Consider the following 10,783-nt stretch of genomic DNA (forward strand, 5'->3'; position numbering starts at 1 on the left):
TTTTGTGACCGAACTCGAGACAGCACTATTAACAAGTGCTGTATATACACCATGTATTTACAATTCACCGATAGAACATTGATATAGTTAAGTCTTTTAAACCATGACCTTCTCTACCCTAAAACACCTAATCCAAGTTCCAACTTCACCCCTCATAACCCTCATTAGAGCAGGATATACAGAATCTGCAGGACTGTTTGGCCTTCAACTTAGTCACTCGTCAGCTAAACCGCCAGATTCTCCCACAGCTCTGCTACCTGACGGAGTCGTGCAGCTTTACAAAGCCCCAGCAACCAGAGCTCACTCTGCACACCATGTGTTTAAGGACAATCTAATTCAAAATTTATAAATGGTAGAAACAGAAAGCAACAGAACACAAAAGCCCAGTTGTGTGCTCAACTTCCCATTTAAAGCCACGAGAGCCAAGTTGTGTATAAACATTTTTATTTCACTTATTTTAGATGCAAGTATAATAAACATACTGTAATGACAAGATAATTATTTACAACAGTTGCATTAAAATAGCAGGAAATGCAGATTTGTTATATTATTCCATTAACAAACAAGAAACCCTAAAGACAACTCCCTGATGACATTCAAAAGCAGACAGGCAATTTGACTGTAATTTGTTCCTACAGGGGGTTGCAGGACACCGTAACATGTCATATGAATTATCTTAATTTTTATACATCCTACATCCATTTTTACCAAGAAATGGGAACCTTCATTGGACCGAAATTTCATTTCAGCGTCACAAAGCACACTGCCAGTACACGCATAGGTTTATAAATCCACTGCTGTGTCCAACTGCTACAAAACACAGCTCCTCTTGCTCCAACACACACTTATATTCAGCTTGTCGGCCCATCCATGAGCCCCTTCTGAGCTGGGTCAAGTTAGTGTAATAGTACATTAGTACATGGTGTACAGTGTGGCGTCTGTACAGCGCTTATACCATTTGAGGCCCGGGTCATCCGACGTGCAGGATTAGTAGCAATCACTTAAGAAAACTTCTTTTGGTGTCCCACATGCTAATAAAGCTGCTCTTTATGGTTTGATATGATTGCATTTTGGCCCACCCCAGCCACTATAGGAGCTGATCTGTAACTCTGCCCTGGCATACATGGCTCAGAAACGGCTTGGGCATCAAGGCATTTCGCTGAACCGGATATGGAGGAGCATGGCGATGGCTAAACCATGAATTTATAAAACATCGAACTGCAGCCCTTTGAGGTTGGGGGTGAGTAGCCCCGCCACCATCTGCCCACACCGACTCTGCCCTGGTGGCCTAGAAGGCCTGTCAAATGCTTAGGGAGGCAACGTACGATTGTCTACTTAAGAAAAACACAAATACCACCAGAGCACACAAACACACTGAGGCTTGGAGAGCAGGTCCACCTGTAAGGTGAGTGAGACCAACACTGGAGGGCCATGTTACAGGGTAGGATGATGGTTGCAAATAGAAATTAAGGTTTTCAAAGAAACATATCCTTAAAAAGTCAGCCTCCATGTCTTTGCTGCACGTCTGTAACGAATCTTATGGATCTTTCTTCTGCATCCCATTACTGTGCAGAAGAAAAAAAAATTCATTACAGGGGTGGGGCGTGGGGCACCAAGAGGTCATCATTTTTAAACTACAAGACGTCTCCACATACACAAAACAAGTTGGGCCACACTTCAAAAGGGGTACCACTAGCAAAGTAGAATATCACTGAAGTTTAAGAGCATGGAGCAAATAATGTAATTTACCGAGGGGAAAAAAAAAAAAAGCTACACATTAGTTGCACATCCAGTGAAGATGGACATCTCTGCTACATACTGATTAACCTTTTGTGTTTTTTTTTTAAAAAAAGAAAGAAAAAAAATCTGTGCATTTTATTTTTATTCAGAACATGTTTTGAATAGTAATATCATTTAAGCAATATCAATGTCCTGCTTCCAGCTCAGGAGAGAGCAACTTTGCAGAAAAGCTAAATAAAGTGGGTGAAAGGTGAAGCTTTTCAACTACTCCTTTGGTGGAACATCTAAAGACATGTGTGCCTGTACTGTCAGCTCTACAAGCTTGGTAAGGTTGAGTTTACGCACCATTTTAAATGACGGAAAACAACTAGGTTTTGTTTTGGTTTGTTTCGTTTAGGTGTGGGGAAACTGGTTAAAATAAATCTCGAGTGATCTTGAAGAACTACTCCAGCTCACAGCAGCGGGGGATTTTGAATTCTGATTTAAAATGAGGTCATGGAGAATACAGATCAACCGAAGGTGATGGGGATAAGAGCAAGTGGGGCTAACGAAGTTAAAATGCCATGGTGACGAGCAGAACAAGCATTGCTTGGAATATACTTAAATTACTACTGGTGGGAAATTAAACAAACAGTCACATTTCACAGCAGTATATCTTTTTCTTTTAAATATTCCTTAAATATATACACAAAGAGACACATAGCTTGTACTTTGAGAATTCAGTTAACGTGGGATCAAATGGTCAAGACAATCTGCTCAAGGAATTAAACTTCACATCTCCAACGATTCTTCACACTGGAACATTAACCAAAATGCCTCCAGTCCAATCACATTTATTGTCATCATCCCTAGTACTGTAACACCATGAGGAAGGGCGGCATCATTCTTTTACAATAAATACCCTGTTTACATCAGGCACGAGAACTCAAATTTGAGCCCCTCCAATACCAAATACCTCATGGCCTTACTCAATTCTCAATACATCTCTGGTTATACTTGCTGAAAAGCCACATCCGTCATGTACACAGGCAAAACACCTCTATATATAGTCATATAAATATTTTGAAATAAGCAACTATGCAAGAGGTCACACCTGTTCACACACATACAGCTCACTGTAAATCATAAGGGGAGGGGGTGAGGCATGGGTAGAAGAACTGAAAATATAATAAAATTAAGGAGGACAGGAGGAAAAGGGGGGAGGGGAAAAAAAACCAACCCATTTATAAAAGCCCACAAGTCTGTCGTAAATGAGTGTGCATGAATAAAGGATCCCTCAAGTTCTGTCCTTGTAACATACACTTACTGACTCAGTTCTACGGGTATGTCGTTTACAGGTGTGTTGTCATGACCACTGGCCTCTGCCAACTAAAAGCTTGGATGGTGCGGGGGCTGGGGGGGGGGAAATGGTGTTGCGGGGCAGGTTCGAGGTCAGAGCCGACCCTGAAGGCCCCCGGCGAGTCTGCCAGCATGGATCGCTCAAGCTCAGACACTCAAAGAGCCTCGGACAGCCGAGCAGCCTCCCCTGCGATCGCCGGACTTGTTCAGGGCCATCAGAAGAAGATCTGCTTGGCATCCGAGGGGTTCTGCTCCATCGGACAGTATGGGCACTTGAGCCTGGAGGACAATCGAGGACAGGGTCACTGGTATTTACACCCCTCAACAGAAGGACTTTAACTAAGCTGTACTGCGCTGGATGAAAAGTAAAATGTGTAGGAGGAGTTCAAAGGCAGCAGGAATGTCTCCAGAGGTCTTAAACAGATACAAATACCGATCAAGGACCATCAATTCACTCGTAAATCAGTGCATATTTCAACCAGCCAGTGAAGCAGGAATTCAATAGCTCATGTTTAAATAATTTGTAAACATTCATTCATTGCATAAAGAGCCATTAAAACAAGTAGGGGCTACGTACTTGCCAGCATTGGTGAGCTTGTTGAGGGCGTCTCTGGAGATGACGTGCCCACAGATGAGCTTCATTGGGGGGTTACTCTCAGACGTCTGCTGTCTCAGGATGGGACAGGCGAACACAGAGTGATACCAGCACTTCTTGCCTAAGTCTATCTCAATCTACAGACAGACACAGACACACACACACACACACACACACACACACACACACACACACACACACACACACACACACACACACACAAAGGCTGTGTAAAAGGTTGTTGCGTTAGGAGGAGCAGGCTAAGCAGGTGGTCCTATTGATCCTGCACAGGTGTGTCTCCCACATTCTCCAGCACACCTTACACCAATCAGCACGTCCACACAACATCCCCAAGACTGGGGCTCAGATGCGCTCTTAACCAAAATCTACTGGAGACAGGGAATAGAGGAGATTTAACACACTAATCAAGGTTCATGGTCAGAAGCAGATGAAGAGTGAATCTCATTTTAAAGAAAGTCAGTGGAACTCCTTACATACAGTCAAGCATAACCGAGTTGTTGCAGACGGCTCAAACATTCACCCCCCCCCCCCAAAAGATAGAAAAATAAACGCCATTTTAACGCAAGAAAGGACATCATTAGTCTCCCACGGCACTGTGCTTGCTTTGCACGTTTCACGTCCCTGCTGCGGTCAGGAATCTGTTCCAGGTTTAGTTGAGAGAGAGAAAATAAAACCCAAACAACCTGAGGGGTTGCATTGCTGTTTAATGAAGGCTGTGCGGGAGAGCACCAAGACAAACCTTTAAATGTGCAGAAGCATTCATGCATGCAGCCTCCAGCACACGGCACTTTACTTCAGAGGGAACCTCACACCAGAGTAGGCGTGAATGAACATAGCCAGAAAGGTCAGACAGAGTGGGTTTTATAAGGGCTCGTCAACTGCCTTCAGACTCTGGCCTAGTTGTACTAGCAGGTGGAGACACTCCAAGGAAAGTACAACACAGCTCTGTAAGCCACTCTGGCAAAGGCTGTAAATGCAGTGTCTTCCACTTAAGTTAAACCAGGTGTGTAGAAGGGGAAGCTTAGGTGAATTACATGAAAGGGAAAAAAAACAAAACAAAAACCCACCACAATACAGTACAAAAGGTTTCTTTATTTAAAACCATCTTACTCACTGTGGTACACACCTTAACTGCCGGTTTTACTATTAAGTTATTCTTCATCTTGACACACTATACAGTAAAGCTATTTTGAAAGGTATGTAGCTACAACAGGGAGGAATGTGTGGAACCGCCCACAGTTTACAACAGACCAGAAGGTTGAAACTAGTTCAGATGGTAAAATCTTGTCTGTTACAGTGCTAGTGACCCATCTTGAATCACCTCAGAGAGACAGGGAGTGTTGTGTGCTTTTGAGATCGAGAGAGAGATCGACTTACAGGCAGCTCGTCCTTGTGTGTCCAGACACCACTGCACTGTCTTTGTTCAATCACCTGTTTAATGTTCATGAGTACAGGCAGAGCCATGCAGCCTGATGCAAAACTAGGAGAGAACAAAAATAAGCACATACAAACACAGACAAATAGCTAAACACACCAACAAATTCACTCCTCCTCCTGGGCATCTCTTATATGAAGCTTACAATGACCAGCAAGCAGTTTGAGTCCAGTCTTGAACCAAATAAACCTGCACACTGGACTTCTCCAGTGAAAGCCATTTTTAGTATAGGACTAGACTAAATCATGGTAAACCAGCCTAGAGACTATCAGCTGTATTTAAGTACTGACACATGTATCAAAAAGGTCAAGAGTTATACAAGTCTAAAATGTACACCTTCAGTTCCTTACAGTCCACTCCAAAATCCCGAAGGACAAAACCACTGTTCAGTCTAGTGTTTCCTCTGCTTCAACAGATCTCAGGCCACAAGACATGGTACATTTGTATCAAACTTTATTGTTGCCATGTGCGGTGGCACAAAGTTGCTGAGCAAAGAATTCTGGGAAATCAGCTGCCATCAAGAAATCAGCTAGAGACACTGCTCAAACTGCAAGACGGGTGACCAAAGCGTCAGACATATCACAAATGCATCCAACAAGGCCTGTTTGGGTGCTTAATTGGGACATTGCTTCACACTCACTTCAAATAACGTGTGACATAGACAAAATTCATCCCGAACCTGAGGTTCAGCCAACTAAAAATGATCATAACTTATGAAGCATGTGCTGGACGTTGTTTCTATAAAGTTCCCCGCTTTACCCAAAGTGCATAAGAACACCATTGGCCATTGTTAAAGCCACGGCGTGAGAAATTCCCCCAGAGCCGTGAGAGAAAAAACACGCACAGCTCAGCAATGACACTACAGGACAGTAGGCAGCTCCAACAGTCTAGAAGGGAACTGGGGATAATTCCATGATATCAGGTGAATATGGTTTGGATTCACAAAGAACATAATTTCTAAGGGGCGTTAAGGTGCTTCCCAGACACAGCACCATCGAACTCGGCAACCTTACAACCTCAGTCACCGGTCAGATGGACGATATACTGAAAGGTGGATGGAAGACAACAGGTAGATGAAGGGACGACTGACCTGACACTGAGTGGCGACTCCACAGACAGGCCCAGCAGGGCGCAGGCGTCACGTGTAAAGATGCTGCAGATCTCAGCCCACTGGTTGGTCTCCAGCAAACTGCGGTAGGGTGAGTTCTCAATGCCATTCCGTAAATACACCAGACTGCCCATCAGCACCTGGATGTCTGCCACATGAGTAAGAGAAACACTTTCAGGGCTACAGATGCTGAGCCACACAAAGATTGTTCGGATGAGGTGCATCGCGCCTACACAACGCCCCCCTCCCCCTCCACCACCCTGAGCTGTTCCCAGAGGCTCTGCCCTGGGCATAATGCCCATCCCAAGATGCTTGTCCCCAGGGCCCACCTCTCTGGTGCTGGGCAGCAAAGGGCTGGAAGTGGCGAGCATAGTGCAGTGCTTCCAGCTGGTTGTCCACGCCGCCGTTGAGCAGGCTGATGAAGTAGAGTCTGTGGAGTTTGAATTCCAGGCTACTGTTCAGATCCAGCAGCCTCTGCCTGTTGGTGACCGCCCACCTAGAGAAAGGCCACACGTAGTGCATCATTACCATCACAGGCCCACTACTTTAAGGCAATCTTCAATACTTTATACAACAAGAACAAAAAAAAGTGATAGAACAAGATGAGTCCTACATACTCTAGTGCTGGCCTGAGGTCTTGCATGCGTAAAGCCTCTAGAATGCGGTTAAGCTCCAGAAATGGCTGCTTCATGCTCATGTCTATGACCACGCCGGACTCCTGAAGAAAGGGCAGGCACACAGATCCATTAGCACCGAGACAAAAGGTGCTAGACAACATTAAACCACTACCGCAAACCTCATAGCTGAAAGCCAAACAAAACAATTATCCAACATTTTCCCCACTACAGTTAAAGCAGGGGGAATTACACACTTATACACACACACACACACACACACACACACACACACACACACACACACAGTGGAGCATTCTAAGTACAGTTGGAAATCCACTGGCCTAGAATGGATTGATTTCATAATGAAAGTAAAGTACTAGCAGTTTACGCAGCATGGACACGGGCTAATACATCCTGCCTAGAGGTCATTAATGGAGCCACACCTGACAGAGGTCTTCAGCTACACTCAGCATACCCTGGCGATACAGATGCTCCACGATTGTCTCGCTCAGGTTCCTCTGTTTCTCGGGAGAGTCCCACACAGTCTCTGCTACCACAGCACTCACCTCCGCATCAAAGTTCTGCAGGACAGAACAAGCAGTTACACACTTCGCATTGACCTGCATTAAGCACGAGACTGGATATCAAAGTGGGGTGTGTGAGCGTGCATGCGCGTGTGTGTATACATACGGTACTCACTCGGTCGATAGCTTTGCCCACTTTGGACACACTGCCATGGATGTCTTTGTGACGGGAGGCGAGAATCTGCACAGTTTCTTTGATTTCTTTACAGCACTGCGCCATTGTCTGAGAGAGCGCAGACAAGTCAGCATCTTGCACACCTGTGGGGTTGGGGGCCACAAACATACTTCACTAGAGTACATTCATGCCCTGCCATTTAAACAACTACATGAAAATCAGCCACACAATATACAGCCAGTCAAATAAACACCAGCAAGCTTTTGTGTGGGCAAGCAGTCCAAGATAATACCAAAAGACATGACTCTCTTCTCTGATTCTATCAAGCAGGGTGTACTGCCTCCAAACACACACAAAACAACAACAACAAACAACCCACCACACCCATTCTCCCACTTTCTGTCTTTTGGTTCTTCTGGGCAGGATGTTTATTCCATGAGAAGTATACTACTATGTTCTTGGTGAAATTCATGGCATGTCAGACATCAACAAATAAAATCCCCTCCCACACCACACCAGCTGATGGGTCATTACAAAACACTTCGATCCCACCCCCTTCATCCCCAGGACCTGTGCTTACCAAAAGTTACCACACGGCTGCGCAGCTCACAGACACTGTGCAGAAGCTCGTCCAGCCGCTCCTCCGACTGGTGTCCATACGTCACAAACCGGTGCAGCACTTTCTCCAGCTCACGCTCCACACACGCACACTGCTCCATCTCTGCAGGGTCTGCCAAGTCCTCTCTCGCTTGCTCTCCCTCACTCCCACACACACACACACACACACACACACCCACACACAACAGCAGCAATGACACCAGCACCTGCAGTATGAGGACAAAATCATTACATGGGGTGTTCGTTAAAATTTCTCTGTAAATGTAAGACTTGTACACAGTGAAATCTGATTTAATGCCCACTGTTCTAGGTAAACAATATCAGTGGGTCGTACAATGATCGTATGTTGTATCAAACATAGTAATGCAAGTACAAAACGTTAAACTCACTCAGCCTCATTTTGCACCATTGTACGTTTTTTTTTAATTTGCTCTATCTGAAAGTCACAGCACTGTGTTCTTAACTCCAGTTAGCTAAATTTACTTAGACCACACAAGTGTCTGATTACTTGTAAGCAGATAATGTAAATTACCTGCTTTTCCAAATATGCCAGTCCTCACAGGCTTTCAGTGTTAGCAATTAAACAAGTGGAGGCTCCTGGAGGCCAAATTTATACTTCACATCCCAAATTAAAACATTGTGGGCGCTGATTACTGATTAACGATAGCTTGCTAGCTATCTAGATGGCCTTAATCCAATATACCAAGCTCTAGCTAGCTAAAATGTGCGCATTATAAATCAGGTCGTAAACAAAGTTAGTAGCTAGCTACGTTAAGCTAGCTAATGTTAGCTACCCATTTTCGAGCTACAAAAACTTTTTCTGCAAACGCCAGCTTGGTCATGTTTCACACTCGTATGTATGTAAGATAAGCTAAGCTAAGCTAAAATAAGCTAAGCTAGTTAGCCATCTGACAGAACCGAGGGTGGCAAACAACACACTAAAGCTAGCTTGCCCACATCCCAATATAGCACCAAGTACCAACGGGATCCTAATTTAGGCATGATAATGCTTGTTCAAATGTTTGTTTTAAGTGTTGTTTTTAAATGTTGTTTTTAAATGTTTTGTGCAAAATTGTGGATAAACATCCATCGGGTCAAACAACAGCTCGAGCTTTGCTAATCTTGGCTATGCGTTTTACTGCGTTCGGTATTTTGCACATTAAGTAAAGGGTACGCTTTAAAAGGCTTTTACTGACTATATCCATGTATTTAACGAAAACGGCTGAGTCTGACCTACAGTTTCATCTAGACTGTATCTTCAAAAATAAAATCAAAATAAAAACAGTGTACTTGCCTGTTATACTACCACTCTTCCACCAGACGTCCCTCGAAGCAACGCACTCGGGAAGTTCTTCTTCTAGGCCGGAGAACGTTGTTGACGTAAGCGCTCACTGTCAGCGCGCCCTCTCCTGACTGGGAGAATAAACGAATAAACGGGTTTTCTCTGGTCAGCTGTCGTACACCGTTGTGCAGGAGCCAATATTTCACACTTGTCAGTGTTAATGGCAAATTCTACAATGGTATTTTTAAACCATAACTCTAAAAACTCGTTTACATTTAGATACGTTAAAATCAGAGCAGTAGTGTGTGCGCGCGCACACACACACACACTTATGTGCAAAATAATAGCAGTCTAACATCACTAATGTATTTAATTACTGATTTTGGCAGAAAAGATAATACAACATGGGGAAAAAATGTATGACTAAGTGTAGCCGAGTAATGGACAACCAACAGAATCAACAGTCATGACATGCACACTGCTAATTGGGTGTAATTGATTCATTTAATGAAAGGGGCATGTTCAAATTAATAGCAGTGTGGAGTTCAATTAGTGAGGTCATTCATTCTATGAAGAAACTGGTGTCAATTATGGCCTTTATTTAAAGGAGGTCAGCAAATGCCGTACCTGGTAGTTTTAGCCCTTGCTTGGTGAGTAAAATGGGTGAGAAAGAACCTTAATCAAGAAGTTGATTGGAGAGGGGAAAACATAAAGAAGTGCAGAAAATAATTGGCTGCTCAGCTAATATGATCTCAAGTGCTTTAAAATGGCCAACAAAACCTGAAACACATGGTAGGAAAAGAAATACTATCATCCACGTAGATTACAGAATAACAAATATGGCAAAGAAGCATCCAATGATCAGCTCCAGGGAAATCAAAGAAGATCTTCGTTACCTGTGAGTACTGCAACAACTAGAAGACGCCTATGTGAAGCCAAACTATTTGCAAGAAACCCTCGTAAAGTACCATTGCTGAAAAAAAAGACGTGTTGAAAAGGTTACAGCTTGCCAAAGAACACAGTGACTGGCCTAAAGAGAAGTGGTGCGACATTCTATGGACAGATGAGAGCAAGATTGTTCTTATTGGGTCTAAAGGCCACAGACAGTTTGTGAGATGACCCATAAACACTGAATTCAAGCCACAGTACACTGTGAAGACTGTAAAACATGGAGGTGCAAGCATCAAGGTTTGGGGATGTTTCTCATACTTTGGAGTCAGACCCATTTATCACATACCATGGACCAGTTTGAATATATCAAAAATACTGGAAGAGGTCATGTTGCCTCATGCTAAAGAAGAAATGCCCTTGAAATGGGTGTTTCCACAGG

General features: G+C 43.8%; 1 protein-coding gene across 1 annotated transcript; it reads right to left on the reverse strand.

The window, feature by feature from the left end:
- Positions 1-427: 427 nt before the first annotated feature.
- rmnd5b (required for meiotic nuclear division 5 homolog B) lies at positions 428-8,377 on the reverse strand. Its single transcript, XM_027023893.2, has 9 exons — positions 8,134-8,377; positions 7,554-7,696; positions 7,298-7,435; positions 6,855-6,955; positions 6,567-6,733; positions 6,220-6,385; positions 5,072-5,174; positions 3,656-3,810; positions 428-3,357 (listed from the first exon to the last, which is right to left on the reverse strand). The coding sequence occupies exons 1-9, from the start codon at positions 8,270-8,272 to the stop codon at positions 3,294-3,296; spliced, it is 1,176 nt and encodes a 391-aa protein (XP_026879694.1). The 5' UTR covers positions 8,273-8,377; the 3' UTR covers positions 428-3,293.
- Between the last annotated feature and the right edge of the window lie 2,406 nt (positions 8,378-10,783).

This window comes from Electrophorus electricus, chromosome 2, assembly GCF_013358815.1.
Source record: "Electrophorus electricus isolate fEleEle1 chromosome 2, fEleEle1.pri, whole genome shotgun sequence".
In the NCBI taxonomy this organism is placed as follows: Eukaryota; Metazoa; Chordata; class Actinopteri; order Gymnotiformes; family Gymnotidae; genus Electrophorus; species Electrophorus electricus.

Coding starts and splice junctions, on each gene's coding strand:
- rmnd5b (XM_027023893.2), bottom strand. CDS start 8,272: ATGGAGCAGTGTGCGTGTGTGGAGCGTGAGCTGGAGAAAGTGCTGCAC. Junction 7,697..8,133: donor CAGCCGTGTGGTAACTTTTG/GTAAGCACAGGT, acceptor CCAACCCCACAG/GTGTGCAAGATGCTGACTTG. Junction 6,956..7,297: donor TAGCTGAAGACCTCTGTCAG/GTGTGGCTCCAT, acceptor CCCTTTCTTCAG/GAGTCCGGCGTGGTCATAGA.